Here is a 24,738-nt window from a genome sequence, read left to right as displayed (position 1 = left end):
TGTGTTTTTCATAATGGTAGGTGCAGTGCATATTCTAACTGTGTTCTTACATATCCAAAAATCTTTCCTGTGTGTGTAGCATATGCGTGTGTATATGTTCATGTATATACTTGTGTGCACATGTGCATATGTGTGTGTCTAACATATATATGTATATATATGTATTATGTATGTGTATGAATGTATGTGTGTATGTGTGTGTGTATGTGGACCAGAGGTTGACATGTGATGTCTTCTCTCAATCGCCTTTTTTCTGAGACAGGTTTCTCACTGACCATGGAGCTGGCCTGGCTGGACAGCAGACCCAGGGATCTTCCTGTCTCCACCTGCAGCACTGGGGTCCCAGGCGTCCTGCCGTGTTTGGCTTTTTACCTGTGCGATGAGGATCCCGACCGGCCTCACACTTGTTTCTCACTTTACTGAGTAAAGTCTCCTCAACCCCCAATGGGAAATTTTAAATCTTGCCTATGTTCTGTGTGTTTTCCAACATGGTGTTAAAACCAAGAAACACCCTAAAACTGTCAAGTTTTATATGTCTGCATTTGCTCTTAATAGAGTTTACTGACTGCCCACCAAGAGCCCCGTATCTGTTAGTAGTACCTTCCCATGCTGATTCTTAGCCCTGCAGCCCTTGATCCCGCAAGTCTGCTGTGGTTGCAGATTTGCTTATCCCGAACATTTCTCGTCCTGAATCCTTGAGAGTAGAGTTTGAGTTTGCCCTCTTTCATTTAGTTTGTCTTTTAGGGTTCACCCAGAGCATGGATGACTACGCTTGGTACTATTTTATTAAACAGATCTAACACATTCCGTTCATTAACTGATAGGCATTTGGGTGGTTTTCCACTGTTTGACTGTTAGGAATAATGGTGCTATGAACACTCATTTGCCTTTACTTTTGTTGTTATTTTGGGGCAGGGTCTCTTGTAGCTAAGGCTAGCCTCACACTCACTCTCTGACCTGAGGTGATCTCCTCCTTCTATCACTCTACCGGGCCATAGACACTTTTCCTATAAACATAGCTAGTGTTCTTGAGTGTTTAGGAGTGGAAGTAATGGAATATTGTGGCTTAAACGTGTACCCTTTTTCTAACTTATTTTGTGTGCGCATATGTGTGTCCTAGTGACTATGGAGGTTGGAGGACAGCCTGCAGCGGTCTGTTCTCTCCTTTCACTGTGTGGGTTCCAGAGTGTTCTCAGGTTGTCACGATGAGCTTCAAGCCGCTTTACCTGCGGAGCCGTGTTGCTAGTCCCTAAGTTAATGCCTTAAAAGAGAGTTGTGGCTTACATTACTCCTGCTTTTTTAACAACTCAAGTTTTTCAGTAGTTTATAAACTAACAAAAACTATAACAATTTCTTTTTTTTTTTTTAAGATTTATTTATTATGTGTAAGTACACTGTAGCTGTCTTCAGATACTCCAGAAGAGGGCGTCAGATCTCATTACAGATGGTTGTGAGCCACCATGTGGTTGCTGGGATTTGAACTCAGGACCTTTGGAAGAACAGTCAGTGCTCTTAACCACTGAGCCATCTCCCCAGCTCCCACAATAACAATTTGTTAAGCATTAAGAGACTGTGGCTATGACTCTACATTGAGCATCTCATTCTGAAACCCAGGCTAAAGAGGTCCAGCCAGATAGGAAATCCTATCTTAGCTCAGAGGGTAGGGGTACACGCGAGTGCTATTGGAGAATTGGGTAGGTATCCCACATTGCAATATCAAAGATGATATTTTCTCATTCCCCACTGGACATGTGTGATCTGGGCCTTTTACTCACTGGAGTTTGCCAGTATATTTGATCATTGAGTTGATAATGTGTTGAATAAACAGGAAGAGAAAGCAGAACTTGGCGTTTATAGGAGGAAGTTGGCCCAGAAGCTGACTGGGAGAGTACCCAGTAGGTCAGCTTGCCACAGAACTGGCATTTAGTGCTGCCTTCTGCTTGGATGGCTACCTTGCACCCGCTCCTGTTATTTCTCCTTAAGTATCTTAAAGTGTGTGTCCCTGGGCTCAAAGGCCAAGAAGCAGGGTTTCAAAGTTGCCATGCTTTAAAAATAAGGGCAGTGTATTCATTAAAACAGTAAGAATATACCTAGATTTTGGATGAGACAAGAAGTCTACCTGCCTGCTGATAGAAGTGCTGTAGAATTTATTGGCATCCTGAACTTTCTGAACTTTGACCTCATTGTTTGACACCAGCAAAATCCAGAGACCTTTGTGTATTTCTAAAATTTTATAAGATTAAAACTCATTAGACGTTTGAGGGGATGAATGGGTACAACAGTTCATATACCTATGCATAGTAGACAAGCCAGTGGCAGTACTTTTGATGAAAAATTCTTCGGTGGGGCTGTAACCAGAGAGTTCTTGTCTCATCCTCTGGGGTTACAGAATTCCAGGCTTGTGCTCCACTCCTGAGTCCTGTGTGGGCGCTTGCTTGCTACACTTGCTACACTGTTTCTCATTCAGGCTTGGCCTTGGTTACTTCAGTTATCCTGCTACTGCTTGGTTAATGAGGTAGAGGCTAGGACCCTGTATCTGTCGGTCTAATAAGTGACCTCAGGACCAGAGAGATTTTGGAAACAATGCACAAATGATTTGTTGTATAAAACAAGTGAGAGCTGCAAAGGAAATGGCATTGTTACACCCAACTTCACAAGGTAATTTTTATTGGAAAACTGAGATTTCTATTTTCATTTCTGTTGTTACCCTGTTGTGCAGTTTGACCGGAGACATGGAATAATCTGGTTAGTTCCAGTCCCCCATGCCCACCCCTCCCACCTCCACCGCTACCCCTGGCCAAGAACAAAGGTACATGCTAGGTGTTGATTGTAAATAAACTGTTAAAATAACACTGAAAATGTCTTTATCTGAAAAGTTTGTGAGGCTTATTAAATGGACCTTCAGGCACTTGAATTTGACACAATTTGAAATATATGTTATTAGTTAGGGTACCACTGAGTTTGGCTGCCTATAAGAAATGCCGTTTCTAATCAAGAGACAAGCATTATTATTAGACACACATTTATTTTCCTGACTAACTTCTTTTTAAAATTAAGACATATAACTTTGTGGGCTTAGATATATCTGTCAGGAAAACCTTGTGTAACAGTATAACTTTTCCTAGTGACCTTAACATCCTATTGCTGTAGTTGTTTATACAGTAGTGTACAGAAATCCATAGGCAGTATTTAAAAGATCACCAGTCAGACCCTGGTCCCAGAATCGTCCCAGAGTCATCATTAGTCCTAGAGATGGTAATATGACTTCCGGCTGAGGACTCCAGTCTTAGATCATAGATCAAGGAGGTTTGTGGGACATTAGACCCAAGAGTTTTGCAAGTCTGACATTTTATAGATGTTTTGATATCAGAATAGTAACTTTTAATTGACTCCATGGAGAAGACAGAGCCCCATGCTGCTAGGATGAGGTGTCCTAGGTCACTGACGTGCCCGACTCTGTCCCTAAGGGTGGTCAGCGTCAGATGGCTGCATTGGGAGGCAGTGACCGTGAGCCATTTTTGCAGCAAGAGCCACCTTTTCTCCGGCCTTAGGAGGAAAGCTGCAGTGTCCTCAGCTCAGCGTTTGGAGCGCAGCAAAGCAGGGGTAGGAGTGAAGGCTGTCTTGTGTCCAGCTTGAAACACCGTAAGAGTAGTTTCAGTCAATCAATTGGAGTGTATTTAATGATTCTTTTCTCCCATTATACCTGCATTTGTGACATTTTATTTTTGTTATAAACAGAAGATGTTGGTGAAATGAGTTTTCTAAGATAGTACCCATAATCTAAGAAGAAAAAGATAAGATGTATGGGCGTCTTAGTCAGAGGGAGGAGACCTTAATGTTCACAAAGAGTTCCTGACCAGAAAACATTTCTATTCATAAGATAGTCTCACCTAGTGGGTTTATTTAAAATTTTGAGCCCTAAGAAGACATTGGTTTCCTGAAAATGCTTCAGTTTTTCTATAGCAATTGGGTTTTCAGTTTGGTTGCTCTAAAGCTGAGCAGAAAGTGATTGTTATTCAGGGAATTCCTTGGCAGTGCCTAATCTGAATGCTCACCAGGCCTGTTATTTCTTCTCACTGTCAGGTGTAAAGAGTTCTCTCTGAGTTACTGGAATCCCTATTGGATGCTGCCCTCTGATGTTTGTGGAATGAACTGCTTTTGGGAAGCGGCTTTTAGGTAGGCCCTTGATATTTAATTAGTAGATGAGAGTGGGTAAGATTAGGTAGTAGATGATCAAACCTTTCGCTGTACAAAACTTTCTTTTCCTGTATTTCAGTATCATATAACTAAGTTGATTTTTCTGGTTGGGTTTTCTCTTCCTTTATCTCATCTTTTACTTATTATTAACTTTAATAATATTATGTGTAAATGCTCAATTTTTCCAAATGTTATTAAGATAAACTATAAATTTTAGAGGAATTTATGATTGAGCTTAACTGATAAATTGATACATAGGTGTGTTCTAGTTTGATAAAATATTCTCACTGCATGCAGCTTGGGAGGAAAGGGCTTATTTGGTTTATACTTCCAGGTCACAGAGTTCATTTCTGAAGGAAGTCAGGGGAGGAACTCAAGGCAGGAACATGGAGGAGTGTTTGCATGCTTACCTCAGCTGCCCTTACAGAGCCAAGGCCCTCCGACCTCTGGGTGGTACCTCTCACACTGTTCATTACGACAGTCTCTCAAACATGCCCACATGCCATTCTGATCTAGGTGCTCTGCTCTCGGATGACTCTTAAGCTGTGTCAAGTGAACAATTTATGTAGACAAGATGATAAAAGGCTTCCACTAGACATTACAGATAGTGTGTGTGTATACATGCAGTTATCTAAAGCTAGAATCGTTAATACTGGGTATTTAGTGCCCAGTATTTATAACTCCTGGGGCTGGTGAGATTGTTCATCTGGTAAAGATACTTGAGCTGACATGCCTCACACTGCGTTGGCTCTCAGGACACATAGTGGAGGAAGATGATTGCCGCCTGCAGGTGACTCTTTGGCATCCATGTGTGTACTGTGTGTGCATACCCGCCTCAAATAAATAAAATATAAAAAAACCCCAAAAGGTAGTGTGCTAAAACACTCTTGGAGGGGATGTGACAGCTAAGGAAGGATTGTGTTATCTTTAGCCTGGAGGTGTTAGGGGAAGAGGAGGGTAAAGACATCCTTACTGAAGGAGTGTAACCTTTTAAGTCACTGCGTGAGGAAGGCTATATTGGATTGTATCCCATCCTGCTCTTGCCTTCATGGAGGAATCAAGTATTGATACGAGTAGGTAAGGCAGTCACAGTCCTGAGACATTGCTAGAGGAGAACCTGGGATGGCCTGACTTGTCCTTTGAGAGCAAGAGCGTTTGAGGCTCACTATGTAATGGTTAATTTAAACTCACACTGTTTGCCAGGACCATGCCAGTTACTGCATTCTCGAGTCAGGATGGGGACACTCTTGTGTTTCAGAGCTTGCCTGGTAATGTTTGCAGTAGTGACCTTGGGTAGAGAATGAGAAGACTTGACATTTCGTGAAGGCCTCATGTCGGGAATTGATGAGAGGAAACTATCACAGTTGAAGGCCAACCTAACCTAGGCAGTTTCCTCCTGAGCCTGCCTTCCCGTTCACTGTGCGTTATGTCAGGTTGACAGTCAAAACCAACCATTACTACTCCAGTCAGAAGCTTAGGACATAGGAAGTGGGAGAGCTTCCAAAAGGACTTGAGGGGTGGCTGGGTAGGAAGCCTGCCAAGGGAGCTGGATCCCTGTTGTCGCAACAAAATCTAACCCCTTTGTAGTCCAGGGCTCCTCTCTTTGTGAGTGGTCTGCGGGATCCTGCTGGGCCCTAGGACTGTGTGCCCAGCTTCCAGTCCCTGCCATGCTGTGAGGTGTCCTTGTGCCCATGGGCAGGCAGTGCTGTGCCTCCCGCTTATATTATTCTCTACTGGATTAGGAGAGCCTGTTGGTGTTCTTTGAATTATCTAGAGATTTCCTCTTGTTATATGGAAAATAGATTTTATTTTAAAACTGTTTTGGTAGCATTTATCTTGCTGTTGAGTTCAGATAAAGCACATTTTCAGAGCATGATGATGATCCTACTGTTCACTTGGGCCAGAGTCACCAGAATGGCTGCTTCCCTCTGAAAGCTTCGTAAACTTCAGCTGTCAGTCCCTGCAGCGTAGAAGATTCCAGTGGATTTCTTTTCATTCTTCTGCAGTTGTTTCTGTTCTTGGTGCTGAGGGGTAGAGACTTCAGTGCATGTTTCATCTTGTCACCTTGTGTGCTGTAGTCTGCATGATGCTACCAGAGTGTGACACCCACAGCTGAGCATCCATAGTAACGTGTGGGGAGTGCGTGAACTGTTTTAGTTTTGCTTTGTTGTTGTCTCTGAGACAGTGTCGGGTCTTGTGGAGCATAGATGACAGATCTCACACTTGCTGTCTAGCTGAGAGTGACCCTGGCCTCCTGACCGGTTGCTTCCAGCTCCCGAGTCCAGGTATTGTAAGCATGACTGCTTCTTGAGTCTGCTTTTAGGCAGATTTCGTTTTCTTTCCTTGAGGAACATCTTTCTTTGCTTCTAAGGTGTAAGTGTTAACATTGTCTGCAGGGTTCTGTGCAGAGCAAAGTGTGACTGTTACGGGTCAGTTAACAGCTAAGCTGCTCCTGACTCCTGAGTCTGGGATGTACTCTATGTGTGGACCAGTTAAGCAACTGAATGTATTGGAGATTCTCAAATTATGATTTCGTTTTTCCTGAGACAGTCTTGTTTTGGAGCCGAGACTGGATCCTCTTTCCTCTGCCTTCCAAGTGCTGAAACTAAGCGTACAGCACCTTGCCTGGTGTGATGTTTTAATTTTGTTGTTGTTGTTTAGACTTACTTTGTGTGTTTGAGTGTTTTGCCTGCATATATGTCTGTGCACCAAATGTGTGGTCTGGTGCCTGCAGAAGTCAGAACAGGGTGTCAGATCCTGGGCATTGGAGTTGCAGATGGTTGTGAGCCACCTTGTGGACAATGACAGTGGAGACCATGTACGAAAGCAGAAATCTTGGATGCCCTGTTAAACAAAACTAAAATAAGTAAAATCTTACCTTGGTTGGTGACATAAGCCTCTCCTAAGTACGTGAGAGGGCAAGGAAGGGGGATGGGCAGCTCCAGCACCCACCAGGCTTCTGCAAGAGCAAGGTGTGCTGAGCCTCAGGACCCGTCTTCCCTCCCTCAGGCTCATGTTTTAGTGAAGACGTTTTTAAAACCACTGTGAGGAGTAGTGAACAGGAGGATGATGTAGAATTCTGTGCCTCAATTGCCTTCTCTGTGACTGTGGCTTCTACTGCTCTGAGATGAACTAAATTTATGTTCCCATGTCACAGCATAAGTGGTACCCATGCAGCTTTCATGATAGGAAATGAAGGACTTAGCAGACATGAGGGCTTGGTATTAAAGGAGCAGTGGGGAGAAGGCACCACTTCTGTCCAGTGCCTTTACTAGAGCAGTGTAAACCACACCAAGGAGGGGAAGGGCCCCCCAGCCTGAATCCACTGCTCTGTTAGACAAAAGTTCCCGCCTAGGCAGGAAGAGGGCCTGAGGAGACCCTTCCTTCCCAAAAGAGACTGATGTGTAAGGTGCTTTCAGAAATGTTTACACACTTGGTGAGTGCAGCTGAATGGGTGCCAGTGGACAGAGTTACACGAACAACTTCCTTGTAATCAGTACGGCTTAAGATGAAATATTGAAATATTTATGGATGAAATCATAGAATACTTGCTTTATAGTGGTCTGATTTTGGGTTGAAGAAGGCATATGGAGGGGTTTTAAATGGAATTAAAAGTTTTATTTTTTTTTTTTAAATGAAGAGTTTGGGTATCTGAAGGGCAGGCCTCCTGTCTTGGCACCAGGGCGAGTGGTGAGTGGAGTTATGTTCTCGGGACCATTGCCTCGAGGAGGGCCGGCTGTGGAGAACTGGAGAAAGGGTAGACATACACGACTGGGTGATTGGGCTAGCATTGCAGTGTCTTGTAGCTTGATATTTCTTTTGCATTTTAAAAAGAACTTGTAAACTTGTGATTTTAAACACAGTAGAATGCCATTAGTTAGTAAGTCCATGCTGAACTGTGGGAAATGCTTCGTTGCTAGGTATGATATGAAAACAAGGCCCAATGAGAAAATGCACCTTGCTGTTGTTGCCTGTGGTGAGAGACTGGAAGAAACTGTGACTATGTTGAAGTCAGCTCTGATTTTCAGCATCAAGCCGCTGCACGTCCACATCTTTGCTGAAGACCAACTGCACCATAGCTTTAAAGACAGAGTAAGTACTTGGAGCTCAGTGACACTGCAGAGCGGACTGACCGTTAGTCTGCTGGGCTACGGCTGTCCTTCAGCAGCGCTCTCTCTAGAGCGTGCTTTCCAGGAGTCCAGGTGCAGTGTCCGGGAGCAGGCCACCTACGGCCTGCCAGGAACCAAGAGTTCATTTCCTTCCTCTGTCCAGGGTGTTTGGACTGAGAAGTGAGATAGAAGTAGGCAGAGTGCCGTATCATGGGCCATCATGTATAAAGAGCGGCTCCTGTTTTGTTGTGGCTGTAGTCAGGACTCATGGTTTAAGGCAGCTGTTCAAGCTCCAACCATCACCACCATATTGTATCCAATATGAGGAGAAGAGCGGAGGCCATGCTTCTTTCCTTCAGGGCCGTTTGCATCATAGGGTGACGTCTTCCACTTTTAATAGGAGCTTAAGCCTTTGGGTCCTAGCAGCTGCCAGAGGAGATGAGACTGTTCACTCAGGGCAGACGTGTCTCCTCCTCAACAACAGTTGCCCACACAGGAACTAGGGATGCCTATCAGAGGGACAGCCTGGTCCACAAAGGAAGATGACTGTGTACCCTGGGGTGGGGAGGTGATGGCTGTGGTGTGAGCCCTCAGCCCAACTCACCACTGCTCAGTCTAAGCTGCTAGGGATTGCTGTATGTGGTTTAACTACTGCTAGGGATTGCTGTGTGTGGTTTAATTACTGAGAAAGACTCTTTGCCTTCCAACTTCATTTCATGTTGAAGGAAAAATACCATTTGTAGCCTTTTTGGTTTTGGCCAAGAGCTTTAATTCTGAGAGCTATAAAAGGTGTACTTACACTTTAAAAGTTTCTGAGTCATCTCTGTTTTTATGCATACTTTATCATCCTTTTCTCTTAATCTAGGTTGTTTGTTAAAGTCTAATTTATTTTTGTTTGTGTTTTGTCATTGTTTTGAGACAGGGTCTCAACTGTTACCAAGCTAGCCCTGGCTTCCTGAGTGCTGTGATTATCCAGGTCTGAGTTCTAGGCCCAGCTCGATACTGTATTTTCAAGTGAAATGTTTGGCTTTGATTTTAATGAAAGATTATCAGATATTTGATGGACCAAATAGCAAAATATTTCAATATGAAATGAAAAATGTCAAAGATTTCATTTTGAAGTATTACAAAGACCTTTAAATGATTTGTAAATTGAAAGGGAAAATGAAATTGCTATTCTTTTTTTTTTTTTTTAAGATTTATTTATTTATTATGTATGTGAGTACACTGTTGCTATCTTCAGACACACACCAGAAGAGTGCATTGGATCTCCATTACAGATGGTTGTGAGCCACCTTGTGGTTGCTGGGAATTGAACTCAGGACCTCTGGAAGAGCAGTTGGTGCTCTTAACCACTGAGCCATCTCTCCAACCCGAAATTGCTATTCTTTAAAATAATGAACAGTGACACCATCAGGGTGTCACAACAAAAGCCTTCTTAAACTAGGTGGGATGATGCTCATGCTTTGAAGAGTCCCTGAGCACAGCTGACTGAGGAGACATTTAATCAGCCTGCTGTCAGCTACCCCGCCTCCCCTGGTCATCGCTGTGTGCTCGTTGGGTAATCTGAACCAGACATTCTAAAGCTAGCCCTGTTGGCAAGTGCTCCTCACTCCATTTCATCCCAGCCTCAGGCAGGAGCCTTGGGTTGAGGCTTGCCTCTGGAGGGGCCATTCCTCAGTTTATACAGCTGCAGTAGCATAAACCCTTTGGGAAGTAACAATGATAAATTATGTTTAACTGAGTCTGGACCAAGGCAGTGCTTTGAATCAAGTTTGGAACACTAAAGAGTAATATTCACTGTAGATTTTCTTTTACGTTTGGTCCTTAATAGTTTTGTAAAATTGGCACTGGCTGTGTATTTATAAGAATAGTGCGTTAGGAATACCAGTCTATGTTTAAACTTTACATAAGTGGACTCAACTGGTGTTGTATTAGTCTGACACGAAATATGGATATTTTATTGTATATACTATGGTATTAAGTTTATTTTCCTGATTTTAATTTGCTTAGAATTAAGAAAATTCATATGAGTGAAATTAAGGGAGGTCAACTTTGGGCCGTTGGCTTAGCAAGGAGCACCTGCATGTGCTCAGCCCTTGTCTGTTCGAGATAAGATTTCTTGGTTAGTCTGGAATTCACTGGTTTCTGGGCGGCTGATGGCCGAGCAAGTGTAGTTGTTTCCCTATCCTACCGAGCACTGTGCTGGGGACCTGAACTCAGATTCTCATTCTTAGCGTTCTGGGTTGATCAGTCTCAGTGGTCTGAACACTGACTTAAAAAATCCACTGCACCTGAGACCGTGATGGAAAAGTGTTTAAGTGTATCATCATGATTCTCAGATTTGAAATAAAAATGAAGGAAGTGAGGAAAAATAATCTTTCAACTGTATAGCATAAATGCGGTTTTACGTTTCAGCATTTTCGTTTTGTAGCTATTATTAGTTTATGATGTTACAGAGAAAGTTGAAAGTAAAACAAATCCAAATTGGCTTATGGTTTTAACGTTAATCCCTTTTTCTGACTTTAGCTTGCCAGCTGGTCCTTCCTCCGGAGATTTGACTACAGCCTGTACCCGATCACCTTCCCAGGCGACAGCGCCGCGGACTGGAAGAAGCTCTTTAAGCCCTGTGCTTCCCAGAGGCTGTTCTTGCCAGTGAGTCGTTTTCCTTCCCAGGGCTTCATTTCTATCTCTTTTTAAATTTGAAACTTAATTTTATACAGAACATGTGTTAGTCAGGATTTCTGTTGCTGTAAAGAGACACCATTAGCATAGCAATTCTTACAGTGGTAAACATTTGATTGGGGCTGACTTATAAGTTTAGAGACTTATTGCATTGTCATCATGGTGGAAGCGTGGTGGCTCACAGGCAGACATGATGCTCGAGAGGTAGCTGAGAGTTCTGTACCTAGACCCTCAGGTAGCAGGAAGAAGCAGCCACCGGGTCTGCCGTGAGCACTGGGAACCTTACACACCTCTTCCAACGAGGCCACACCTCCTGACAGTGTTACTCCATGGTCACCAAACATTCAAATCTATAATCCTATGGGAGGGAGCTACACCTATTTAAACCACCACAGAAGAGTTTCTGAATAATTACATATAAGCCTCGTTAAGTAAACAGGCACATGTCAAATATGAGAAAGAAATTTCCATAGAGCAAGTCCTAGTGATAATAAAGACAATAAAAACGGAAACGGCTGTGGCTCTGGGTCAGTGCAGGGTGAATCTGATCCTCAGCACTGAGAAACATGAGCTGCCTTACCCGAGGGGATGGATAGCAGTCAGGTCTCGGTCTGCAGGCCCTCGGCTGCATGCACAGCCAGGGAAGTCAGACCGCTGCATCCCTGATGACATTTCTGTCGTGGCTACCTTCCCTTTCCTGAGTGATGCCTGAATCAGATGTAAGCTCTGGGGCAGGAGAGAGCAGAGAGGAGCCATTTGCTTACTAGAGCTCTTTGCTGAGGATTTTGGGTAACAAACCCCAATCTAAAGGTACCATAAGTTTGAGTTGATTTGACTTAAAATTTAAAATCCACAGTTATTTTTCTAAGTCCTGACATCTAAAATTCTTGTGGTATACTTGTGTATTTGCTTATGGCAATGAAGATACTCAAGGCAGAAGCATAAGTTCTGCTAGGTGTGGTGGTGCACACCTTTAATCCAGCACAGAAACACACAGGCAGAATCTTTGGGAGTCTAAGACCAGCCTGGTCTACATAGAGAGATAAAGACAGCCAGAGCTACATAACAGAGAAACCCTGTCTCAGAAGCAAACACACACCAAACAGAACAAAGCTGTAAGTTCCTGGAAAATATATGAATTATAGAAAAGCATCTTCAGTTGCTGCGTAAGAGGGTCAAAGCACGGGAGTAAATGAAGAATATAGTTTATTATGCCCAAGTAATATCAGTTGTATTTAAGCTGTGATTACTTTTGTTATTTGAGTATTTCTTTAACATTCCTTGTCAGTTATGTGCACACGTGTATAGGAATGCATGTGCATGTGGGAGTCTTTGGAGCTCAGAGAGGGCACAGGATTCCCTGGAGCTGGAGTTAGCAGTGCTGTGCATGGCCGGATGTGGATGCATGGGAGCTAGAGGCTGGGTCCTCTGCGAGAGCAGGAAGCACTCTTAACCATTGAGCCATCTCTCCAGCCCTGTTGGTTGAGTTTTCTATTTGTTTTCAGATAGGGAGATCTCCTGTAGCTAAGGCTGGCCTCAAACTTGAGGTGATCCTGCCTCAGCCTCCTGTGTGGTGGGCTACAAGGCCAGCTTTCACATTATGATTCTGACAGTCAAGTTGGCTTCACCAGTGATCTTGGATGCTTGCAAAATTTGGATCCTAAAATCTTTCTCAAATTTCCTTTCTGCTGTTAAAACACACATGAAGACTTTGTAAGCTTTTAGTAAGAACCTTATTATTTTTTCAGGCAGGGTCTTACTTCATAGTCCTAGCTGATCAGAGCACAAAATGCTGTACTAGCTAGTCTTGAACTCAGAGATCCACTTGACCCTGCCTTCTAAATTCTGGGATTGAAGGTATGGGCCATGATGCCAGGCTTCATACGAGTCTTACATTGAATTATTGCAGTGTCACAGCTCTTGACTGCGTGACGGCCTTTTTTTTCCTGTCAGCTGAAGTGCTGGTTACATAGCAGTACATTGGAAAGATGCAGGCTTCATGTTGTCATGGAGCTTGTTGTCTGATGGGGGATGGTCAGGGAACAGGCAGGTAGTTACACAGGTCCGTTACCGGCAATCATCCTGGTGAGAGCAAGGCATGAAGGTGTGGATTTCCCTGCTACATAGTGTACTTAAGAAGTTTAACTGCTGATGTTTTGAACTGCATCTACTGGATCATTTGCATGCGACTGGGCTAAAGTCCTAATGGACTTTTAAGCCTTTAGTTATCCTTACACTGTACTGTTACTTTCTCTTTTTAACGAGGTTTAAGTAAATTGGTACTTTTCTCCCCTAATGATAAACTCTTACTGAGCTACCCTTGACGTAGGAGAAGGCACCGGCGTGCCTTGCACCCATACCAGACTCATTCTTCTACTTGGTAACTTGATTGCATGGTCCTCCAGTGTGTGGACTTTGTGGATGGTGTCATATTTCAGATGTCAAAAGGTTGGACACTTCTGTTTCTTTAAAACCTAACCATCGAGCTGTATACCAGGACAAACAACAAATTTAAATTTGCAGGTATATTATTTTAAAAGTTTGTAAGGAAAAATGAAAACTTATCTTTGAAAAAATCTCTGTGGAAGGCACTCTGAAGATTTAAAGTACCACAGAGTCAGTCTTAGTTTTAAAATGAAAGTCTTGCTCTGCCCTTCTTCCTAAGTGTGTGGTTTTGATTTGTTGTTGGTGTGCATAGAAATACGAGTGCAGACTGGATAGCCTGGGCTACAGTTTGTCTCGCACTTAGTAGTGGGCACTGAAGTAGTGCAGTGGAGGGGCTGGGTTGGGGAGACCTTCATTTTTGTGTGCCTGTACTTCGGTGTTAAGGCTCCACATGTGAACCCACCAGAAGTTAGTGTGGTGTGCAGCAAGAACACAGTTTTCTCCCTGACCTGTGATACTTTTTTTTTTTTTTTTTTTTAATTCTCACTGGAAGTGTTGAGGTTTTTATTAGGGCTTGAGTTTCTAGTTTTTAAAAAACTGATGGAAAAATAGCAAAGTATTTATGAATTTTTCAAAAAATGACAAATTTCAGAAAAATTACCTTAAAAGATTTTAAATTAGCGTATCAAGATGTAATTTCTGTTAAATATATTTGTAACTAATTATTCAAATCTCTCCTCATAGTTAATACTGAAAGAAGTTGACTCACTGTTGTATGTCGACACTGATATCCTTTTTTTACGACCTGTTGATGATATTTGGTCATTACTAAAGAAATTTAATTCCACACAAATTGCTGCGATGGCACCAGAACATGAGGAGCCCAGAATTGGATGGTATAATCGCTTTGCCCGGCACCCGTACTATGGGAGGACGGGCGTGAACTCTGGAGTGATGCTGATGAACATGACCCGGATGAGGAGGAAGTATTTCAAGGTAGGTAGTGCACAGCGCAGGCGCTTCACCGAGCTTTCCTTTCTCCTGAACACGTTTGATTTTCTTAAAGCCTAAATTAGACTAGGATGCAGAGATGTTCAGTGGTTAAGAGCTTCTACACTGGACAGTGATGAGATTTTAGCATCCACATTAGGAAGCTCACTACAGCCTGTACTCTCTCCCACAAACCCCAGGGGATCTGAGGTCCTGTTCTGGCTTCTGCAGGCACAAACACACACATAAATAAAAATGAAGCAGTTCTTTAAAAAACACATAGCTGTCGCGTCTCGGCCTTTTGACTAAGATCAAGTGTAAAAAACATAGCTGTGGGGCTGGAGAAATGGCTCAGTCGCTAGCTATACGCACTGCTCTCACAGAGGACCCAGATTCAGTCTCCAGCATCTATGGCTGGCAGCTCACAACTGCAACTCCAGTTCCAGGGGGATCTTATGCCTTTTCTGGTCGCTAAGAGCACCAGGGACTCCTCAGTTACATGTAAGGAAAACAAAAGAAAAATAAATATGTCCTGTGTGTACATGTGTGTATCTAAGATGTGGTGGTGCAGTACTCAGGAGGCGGGGGCAGGATCTCTTTGCCAGCCAGAGCTACATAGATGAGATGTTATCTCACCACCACTCCCATATATTTTATATATATACTAAATTATTTCTTATTACTTAGGATAATTGGAAAGAAGTGTGTTCATAGTGTTCTGTAGAGGTCAGTTCAAGTAGGTCACATCAGATGGTATTTCTCAGAGTGAAGTAAAATAGCAGTGTACCAAGTAGCTCCCACAATCTCTGAACCGTTGATGCAGGAAGCTGTCATCATTTTGTAGCATGGAGAACGTGACTCTAAGGTGACACACAGGGCAGGCTTTGGTTGTCAGGATCCATTCTGCAGCCTATCAGTATGGCTCTACCGTGTCTCCTTAGGAGTGAGTGACTGGGGTGAATTTTGACTGTCTCAGGGGTTTCTTTATCTGTACAGTGGAGGGTGATGTAATACGCCCGTGCTTTAGGCCTGTCTGCTTAGTGCCTTAAATGGTTGCTGATCACCCCCAGGTGACTGCATGAGCACAGCACATATAACATTACTCAGGCACACACACATACTACACAGTTTAACTAAGCAAATAGCCCTACAAAGTCCAGTTCACAGCATGACACCTACTGGTCAGATTTTAAAATAAATGTGAGGTGAAGTTAAGTAAAAACATGGATTTCTGGAGGAAAAAAAAAACTACCACAGGCTTTCCCTCCAATGCTTATGTCTTTATTGTCTAGTTAGGAATAATTAAGCTCTGGGGAACTAAGAGTTTATCTGTATTATATAATTGTATTTGTTTTTCAAGTCTTTTTCAGTGAGTTCTGGCAGATCAGAGTTTACATTGTTTGTCCATTCTATATATCTGTTTAAATCTCCACGTCTTTATGCCATGTAGAATTTTTTCCCCTTTTTTTCCTCCTGTGGTTTTTTTTTGTTTGTTTGTTTGTTTTTTGTTTTGTTTTGAGCTCCTGGCTGTTCTGAACTTGTCTGTCTCCCTCTTCCTCCTGAGTGCTGGGGTGAAAGCCGAGTTCCTCCATGTCAGTGCCGGTGCTGTCTTCAGTGTGGGCAGAGTGTTGCTTGCTGTCGTCACGACTATGCGTCAGCCTTTCCATCAGTACTGTATTACAGGATTCTCTAGAGGAACACAATGGCTAGAATGAGTTGTTTCACTAGATATATATGTAGAGCATATATCCATACTATATACTCACTATATACATACAGGAATTATTAGTGACTTATAGGATGTGCTTCTGATAGTCCAACAATGGCTATCTACCAACCAAGTCTAAGAATCCAGTTTTTAGTGCGCAGGGAAGATGTGTCAGCTGGTCTTCGCGTTGGAATCCTCAGGACGTAGCTGGTAATGCCGGTGAAGGATGGACTTGCCATCAGGAATGAGGTCAAGCCTCCTCCTTCCATGTCCTTTGTATAGGCTGCCAGCAGGTGTGAACCAGATGGAAGCTGAATGGGTCTTCCCACTTCAGATGGTTTCACTAAGAAACCCCCTCCTCACAGGCGTTATTTGCTTGGGTGTCAGTTAATTTCAGGTGAAGTCAAGTTGACCCCAGGAGCCGCTCCCACACTGGGCATCAGCTCCTGCTGAACTGTGGATGCTTTGTTTCGGTGTTCTTAGGTTCTGGGTGGTTCCATCTCCCGGGCCGTAAAGCTTTCTTATGCGAAAGCAGCTTGTCCACCGGCCTGCTCGGCTGCTTGCCAGACTGTTTGCTGATGTCACGCCAGAAGATGGTGCTGTAAGATTCTCTGCTGAGAACTGTTTGACTTCTCACTGACTGCATTTTGAACCTCGTAGAATTATGAATTTAGTATTGCAAAAGAAAGTGGAAATAATTTAACACATTGATTTTAAAACTGGACAATAGAGCTGAAATTCATTACTGTTCTTAAAGTTCTCAGCTTCCTGAGAAGTTCCGCCTCCCCCTTTTCCTGTTTTCTTTCTGGTTTTAGGCCAGCTAGAGACACAGCTCTGTGACAATGTCATTCTTCAGCATTGTCGCACAGGAACTTGCTGAGGCGGCTCTATAGCATTTACTGATTTTTAAGATACATTCATGTACATTTTCCTTCCTAGATTTTCTGTCTTTGTAGCAAATGTTGCCTTGGTTTCCCCTGCTCAGTGACTTTGGGCACAGATTATAAATTTTAGGTTTTTAGCCACTTGGCTCGCAGTCACTTTCCTTACAGATCCTTGGACGTGGCCTCATGGTTCTTACATGCAAACCTAAAGAGAATCTGTGTATAATAAAGGCCAGGATTATTTATTTTCCTGGCTGACACTGTTCTTGCTGTTATGATCATGCAGTTCCAATCTGCTGCATCACAGTAGCAGTAAAAAACAATGAAGCTCTGTTTTGTTCTTTGTATCTCTTACTGCTTGGTAAGCAGGACACTCTGTTGTTTAAACTGTTGGTGTACACTTGTACTTTGTGTCCTGATGGTGATTGCAGCGTTGAATCTTGGTTTTCTTGCATGTTGTGTGCATGTGTGTGGTATGCACACGTTGCATGGATGCAAAGACCTAATGATGTTGAGTGTCTTCTTTAGTCACTCTTGACTGAAGTAATATCTCTTGATGAACTGAGGGGCTTAACCAGTTATGGCTCGGCTCGCCCACTCTGAGCAGCTGCCGTACCTGCCTGGCTTTACCTGCCTCCTGGGGATCTAAAGGCTGCATCTGCACTGTGTGGCAAGCACACTACTCCCCAACTCACCTGCCCAGTGCTGCTCTCCTGGTTGTGAGCCTCGCCTTCAATGGCCGACCTGGCTCCAGCTTTTTTTTTTTTTTTAAAGATTTATTTATTTTATGATGTGAGTCCACTGTAGCAGTACAGATGGTTGTGTGTGTATAGCCTTCATGTGGTTGTTGGGAATTGAATTTTTAGGATCTCTGCTTGCTCTGGTTGACTCCACTCGCTCAGTCCCTGCTCGCTCTGGCCCAAAGATTTATTATTATACATAAGTACATTGTAGCTGACTTCAGATGCACCAGAAGAGGGCACTAGATCTCATTACAGGTGGTTGTGAGCCACCATGTGGTTGCTGGGATTTGAACTCAGGACCTTTGGAAGAGCAGTCAGTGCTCTTACCCACTGAGGCATCTCACCAGCCTCTTTTGCTTTTTAGAGACAGGGCTGCTTTATGGCCATATGTGGCTCAGGGGTGGCTTCCGACTCCCATTAATACTCCTTCCTCAGCTTCCCAAGAACTAGGATTACAGGTATGTGCGATCATACTGAGATCTTTCCTATTTCTTAGAAAATTATGAAAGCTTACTTAACATTTCTTATTTATTAGAAAAAAACTATATTAAGTTAGGATCTGAGTTCTTTTCTTGTATGTATTCTATACTTTGTTATATGTGGAGCAGGTTTTTTTTTTCCTACCTAATGGGTACAAGCTTTATCTCTTGTTTTGTCAGGAAAATAGATGTCTATTCTGATGACAAGCCATAGCACAAAGGTGTTACCAATCCAACTTAGGGAACCAGGATTTATTTGGCTTGCTTATATAGCATAGCTGTAGAGGATTTGTTTAGTTTAGTTTTGTTTTACCAGATAGTGGATGGCTCCTAATAATAGTTATAGCACCAGAAAGTCTCTTCCCAGCATAGATGACAACTTCCTCCTAGCTCCATGTGTGTGATCCCACCTTCAGTTAACCTTCCACAAGGTTGGGTGCAGTCAAGACAGAATTACATGTAAATGGCTCAGAAGGGAGGGAGCTAGCAGAGGAAGTCTCAACTAAGGGGCTCATGACCGTCCTCCTCCTGCTTCTGAGAGGGATATTGTCTTAGTTAGGGTTTTACTGCTGTGAACAGACACCATGACCAAGGTAAGTCTTATAAAAAACAACATTTAATTGGGGCTGGCTTACACGTTCAGAGGTTTAGTCCATTATCATCAAGGTGGGAGCATGGCAGTATCCAGGCAGGCATGGTGCAGGAGGAGCCGAGAGTTCTGTCTTCATCCAAAGGCTGCTAGTGGAAGACTGACTTCCAGGCAACTAGGGTGAGGATCTTATACCCACACCCACAGTGACATACCCATTCCAACCAGGTCACACCTATTCCAACAAGGCCACACCTTCAGATGGTGCCACTCCCTGGTCCAAGGATATACAAACCATCACAGATATGGACAGTCGACAAGGTTGGTGCTCGTTGTCTGATGCAGGCAGTCACAGTACTCTGAGGAGCAGGAAGGCGCCCAGCTTAGAGGACAGCTTTAGGACAGCAGGTGTCCTGCTTCTCTCTCCCTCTCCACCCTATCCCCTGAGTCAAGATCCCTCACTGAACTAGCTAAAGTGGCTGGCTGGCAAGCAAAGTGATCTTCCTGTCCCCTTCCCCTGCCCCTGCCCAGCACTGCAGTCACCTTCCCGCACATTGCTTTTTTCCATGGATACTGGTGATCAGAGTTAAGATTCTTATCTTTGTATATGTACACACAGCTTTATATGTTATGTATGTGCACACATATATGTGCACTCATGAACACACAGATACACACATATTTTATGATGCAGACTGTGTCCTTACAATGGACTCATGTTTGATATCTGTGTGCTTGTGTTAGAGTTGGGGTTGAACTGGTAAGAAGTGCTCAGAATAATGTCTGGCATGTGATGTTTTTTGTTTTGTTTTGTTTTGTTTTCCCTGTCAAAAATCACTCTTATTTTGGAAGTTTAAAGAAAATTATTTGAAATTAATAAATAAAATAACTACAGTTAAAGTTTTAACACTAATAAGCAGTGTGCCTCCCTGGCATTTGGGAGGCAGAGAGAAGCAAAAGCTCATTGGCCATGAGTTCGAAGCCAGCCTGGGTTACATAAGACTGTGTATAAAAAAAGAAAAAAGAAAAGCAAGAAGCTTAACAGAAATAAGTTCATAGAGTATGGAAAATAAAGATAAAAAACCATTGATAAATTTTATGTACTGGTGGTGCTGTAGTCCCCCAAGGTCTGAGAACAGTGCATTGCAGGAGTCTCAGTGAATGCCTCAGTGAGAGGCCGGCTGCTTGGTGATTTGTCCTGGGAAGGTGTGGACAAATCTCTGTGTACACTGAGAGAGCTCCAAGGACATCCGCAGGGACATCCGCAGCAACCCAGCCTCACCAAGCCATGAGCTTTCAAAGATGGCCGTGGCGGTACAGTCTGTAGTCTCTGCTTCCGAGACAGACACAGGAAAATCATTAGTTTGAGGATAGCCCCAGACTACGGTAAAACCTTGTCTCAAGAAACAAAACAAGAAACCACTTTTCATAGCTCTCACTTAGCATGAGTGGGTGAGCTGCCATGCCGCTCTGTGCTGGCCTTTTGTCTGCTTCGTCAGCTTTATCCCTCCTGTCTACCATCAATGCCGCCTTCCCTTCTGGACCAGCAGCCTCCTCATACGCATGGTTGTACAGGACACATGGCTTTTTGTAACTAAGGGGTTTTCTGTTTTCTTTGGGCTTTGCAGTGGTCCTAAGGGAAGAATGGGAGCTGTCATGCTGCCCCTGGAACGTGAATGCTAAAACTTTTCAATGCTTTTATCAACAGAATGATATGACAACTGCGCGACTACAATGGGGAGACATACTTCTGCCATTGCTTAAAAAGTACAAACTAAACATCACATGGGGTGATCAAGATCTGTTAAATATCATGTTTTTTCATAATCCAGGTAACCATCTAAATTCCTTTAATTCTTTACATTTGTAAAACCAATCAGACTAAAAATCAGAAAGCAAGAAACCGTGGGCTGGGGTCAGCACAGTGGTACAGTACTTGGTTAGCAGGTACAGTGTCCTCAGTTCAATCCTTTGTACCATAGGAAACACATTGGTTCGATTTTTGCTTGTATTAATGGTTATCTATATTTTCAGTAAGATTTGGTTGGGAGAAATCTAAATACCATCTATAGTTTTTAAGTGATAGCATAAGTGTCGATTCTGTCGAGTCCTTGTGTGCTTTATCACTCTCCTGCTGCTGCTCTTCTCTTCGTTGTAGAAAGCCTCTTTGTTTTTCCGTGTCAATGGAATTACCGACCAGACCACTGTATCTATGGGAGCAATTGCCGAGAAGCAGAAGAAGAAGGAGTCTTCATTCTCCATGGAAACAGAGGTGTTTACCATGATGACAAGCAGCCGGCATTCAGAGCTGTGTATGAAGCACTAAGAAATGTAAGGCTTGCTCCCCTGAAGTTTTCACTTAAAGTTTACAGTATCATGAGTTTGTAAATATAGTGTAAAGACTTTCCTATCGTTTATTGTAAGGTCACCTGCTCCCAAGATCTGGCTTCATGGTTTGTCACAGGTTCTCGCTCTGCATTTCTGAGCCTGAATTATATAAATTATCTTCTTTTTTTTTTTTTTTTTTTTTTTTTTTTTTTGGTTTTTCGAGACAGGGTTTCTCTGTGTAGCCCTGGCTGTCCTGGAACTCACTTTGTAGACCAGGCTGGCCTCGAACTCAGAAATCCGCCTGCCTCTGCCTCCCGAGTGCTGGGATTAAAGGCGTGCGCCACCACGCCCGGCATAAATTATCTTCTTGACACCTAAGAACTGCAATTCTTTTTTCATTAAGATGAAAGGTATTTATTAACCATTATACGGATGTTAAGCTCAGGTGTATCTGTCACGTGTTCCTAAACTCCTTTGATTGGTAAACATCAAAGCTTCCTGCTAGCTTACAATGGTAGCTTCCTCTTGGAGTTGTGATGTTGTGCACTCTAGACTTTGGGGTACCTACCGTCCATGATTGTATTTCCTTCAATTTGTGTTGATGCAGAAGGTGTTTCTGATTTGGCTTGGAACACAGGTACACCTTCGCTCTCAGATCCACTACCAATGTCTTAGGGTAGAGCTTTGGTTTCTTTTTCTCTTGTTTACATGACTTACTGGAAGAAGGTATCTTTGTCATCCTTTTCCCAGCCCAGGTCACCGTTAGCTTACCTCTTCTACATAGTGCATTGTTAGCACATATAGAACATATAATAGATGACATATATCTATATCTGTCTATCTACATATATCACTCATCTGTTATATCATGACAGGGTGAGGACATCCCCACACATGCACTTTACTGTATTCACCTCTCATCCTTCTGATCCCTTCCTCTACCCAGGTAGTCCCTCTCCTTCCATGTCCTTTTCCGCCCTCCCTCCCTCTCTCCCTCTTACCTACCCACCCACGATTCTACCTTCTCTCCCTTTCTCCTTCCTTCCATTTTACCAGTGGGCACACTACTGAGGAAAAAGTAGAGCTGTAGATAAGAGAGCTTCCACGTCTAGGAACCATTAATTGCCTCTTAACTCCTTAAGGAGGGGTGCCACCACTTAAGTCTGTCCCTCCATGACACTGGTGCTCTGCCCAGTCTTGCCTGACCTCACGCAGGTAATCAGAGCCACTAAGACTTTGTGGGGCAGCCCTGTCATGGCTGGAGGACAGTGTTCCACAGAGATCCAGATCTTGACATGCCCATCCCCTCCTTTTGAGAGGTGGCTCATTTCGTGGTGAGCATTCAGCAGCACTCATTCTCAGCTCTGTTACCACTCATGCAGTCTCTGACAGTTGCTCCAACTGATTTCTTCCCATCCGTCTGCATAGCGCCTTGCAGCCATCCTGAAGCAGGCCGGCAGGGAGGTGATTGGGAGGGCTTCAATCGGTGCTGTGACCGACCCTCGGGATAGCCTTAGTTCACTTTATCTCAGCTCTACATCATAGGTAGAACGTGGCCAAAATATAGCTGATGGTTTCTGGCTTGCTTACTTTCTGGACAGTCATGTGCTATAAGAGTGTGAAGAGTCTGCAGTACTTAGCAGTTCTCATATGTATCTCTCCTTGGGCTCTTTTGTGTAGTATGGCCACAAACTTGCCATTGTATTAAGAAACGCTTGAGTTGGTCAGTTTATGTGTAGTGTTCTTTTGCTCAGTTTCAGAAATTTCAGTCCATAGTCACCTGGTCACATTGCCTGTGGTAAAACATTATATCATGATGAGAGCAGATAGCAGAGGAAGCAAGAGAAGGGACAGGAGCAGTCACCGTTCCGTTTCCCCTCTAAGGAATGTCACCATGATTTAACTTCCTCTATTAGGTCCTCCTCCTAAATATACCACCACCTCCCAGAGTCACTCTGAGTGACCTAGGGTCCAGTCTAGCATACGGACTGTCTGGAGGCTTTCTCCATCATCATCATCACAGCCACACTGTACTAAGTCTCTGAGTTTCTTTGGGAAGTGACTCATTTCACTCTTCCTGCTCTGGCTGTGGTGTTCGTGTCTAACTCAGCATCAGCAGTGTCGCTGCGTGGGTTCAGGGATGGAGTGGGATGGACTGCAGGGGAAGGTGCCTGCCCTTTTCTGTAAGTGAGTCTAGCTTTTACTAGTTTCTCCCAGGTGCCTGTAACAAGTTTAGCCATTTTATGCCAGTTTTTCTGCATCCTTTTGCTTCTTGCTTTGTTTGTTTGAGACAGGGTTTCTCTGTGTAGCCCTGGCTGTCCTGGAGCTCCTGCCTCTGCTGAGCGTTGGGATTATGAGGTGTATGTCCCACCCTCCAGCATTTCTCTGCATCTTTTCTGCTCTTGCGTGTGTTCTTCCCTTGGCTTGGGAAGTCCTTGCATTGCCTCTTTCTAAAGTCTCCCTGTCCTCAGAGATTTGCTATCAACCCCTTCTCTAATAAACAGTCATGTTTAATTCACTGATACCACTGGTTAAGTGTACTTCATGTGAGATAGCAAATGGTAGTTGTTAATGTTTAACTGACTGAAGAACTTACTTGGAAAACAATTAAATGTTTGTACTGTTGCCTGTTATATTTCTTCTCTAGTGCTCTCTTGAGGATGATTCCGTCCGTTCCTTACTAAAACCTTTAGAACTGGAATTACAGAAGACAGTTCACACATACTGTGGAAAAACGTACAAAATATTTATCAAGCAGTTGACAAAAAGCATAAGAAACCGTTATGACACTCCACCGAAGGAAAGGTGACTCATGACTGGAGGAAATGGATGAGACAAGCAACGCCTCAGGAGATGTGAAGGAATAGACTGGGAAAGGATTTAGGGAGGCATTTCTGTCTCCACAGTAATCCTCTTTGGAAGAATTAAAGAGCAGTGTATTCATGTCATGAAGAATAAGTTAACCTCTTGTGCTCCAGTGAGAAGACCGTTGGATCTCTGGTATTTTGTAACGTTACTTGATGTCATTCCAGCATTAGTGAAAGCATTGGACAGTGTGGACTGTGAGCTGGGTTGGCTCTTAATCAAGTAAGGATGGCCTGGGAGGGTGGATGGAGAAAATGTACCTCGACATGGTGGAGACATTCAAGCTGTGAGTGTAGCAATAACTTATGTCAGCACTAACCTCACTTTAAAGTGGGAGAAAAAGTTTACAGGAGCAGAAAGGTTCTGTGTCTTAAGAAATGTGATGTAACCAATGTAACCATTGACAATCTACGCACCCGCATACATTTCATCTCTGCTCTACGACATTTGGTGACAATCATGTTTGAGATGATTTGTAGATTTTAAGTAAGCTGCACATTTAAAAATTAGCTGTATGAGAAAGGAAAAAATAGTGAAAACTTAAAGGAGGCATTGTGTGTGTGTGTGTGTGTGTGTGTGTGTGTGTGTGCGCGCGCGCGCGCGCGCGCGCGCATGTGTGAGAGTGAGTGAGTGCGTGCATGTGTTGACGAATGAAGTGTGTTCATTTTGTATGTATTAAATTGTCTTGCCAAACCTAAGCTCTAAGATATTTGGGGACATTTTAAAAATCACTTTAAGTGAGAAATTTCAGCTTTACTGGGCATTCTGGAAGCAAA

The 24,738-nt window shown here is 43.4% G+C and overlaps 1 protein-coding gene across 3 annotated transcripts in view; it reads left to right on the top strand.

Annotated features, from left to right (window-relative positions):
* Window positions 1-24,531, top strand: part of Gxylt1 (glucoside xylosyltransferase 1) — a 29,530-nt gene extending 4,999 nt beyond the window's left edge. The window contains exons 1-8 of one of the 3 annotated variants that reach the window (XM_029469895.1): window positions 2,479-2,809; window positions 4,084-4,176; window positions 8,118-8,289; window positions 10,836-10,961; window positions 14,121-14,372; window positions 20,478-20,601; window positions 20,928-21,100; window positions 23,745-24,531. In XM_029469895.1, the coding sequence (XP_029325755.1) occupies window positions 2,763-2,809; window positions 4,084-4,176; window positions 8,118-8,289; window positions 10,836-10,961; window positions 14,121-14,372; window positions 20,478-20,601; window positions 20,928-21,100; window positions 23,745-23,906 (1,149 nt within the window). In that variant the 5' untranslated portion in view covers window positions 2,479-2,762 and the 3' untranslated portion in view covers window positions 23,907-24,531. Of the gene's footprint in view, window positions 1-2,478; window positions 2,810-4,083; window positions 4,177-8,117; window positions 8,290-10,835; window positions 10,962-14,120; window positions 14,373-20,477; window positions 20,602-20,927; window positions 21,101-23,744 lie in introns of those variants that run through there. The other 2 variants (XM_021183799.2, XM_021183800.2) reach the window with 2 other exon arrangements.
* Window positions 24,532-24,738: the final 207 nt, after the last annotated feature.

The sequence above is a fragment of the Mus caroli genome, chromosome 15, assembly GCF_900094665.2.
Source record: "Mus caroli chromosome 15, CAROLI_EIJ_v1.1, whole genome shotgun sequence".
Lineage (NCBI taxonomy): Eukaryota > Metazoa > Chordata > Mammalia > Rodentia > Muridae > Mus > Mus caroli.
The sequence above is the reverse complement of the archived record's forward strand: the minus strand, read 5'-3'. Positions and strand labels throughout refer to the sequence as shown.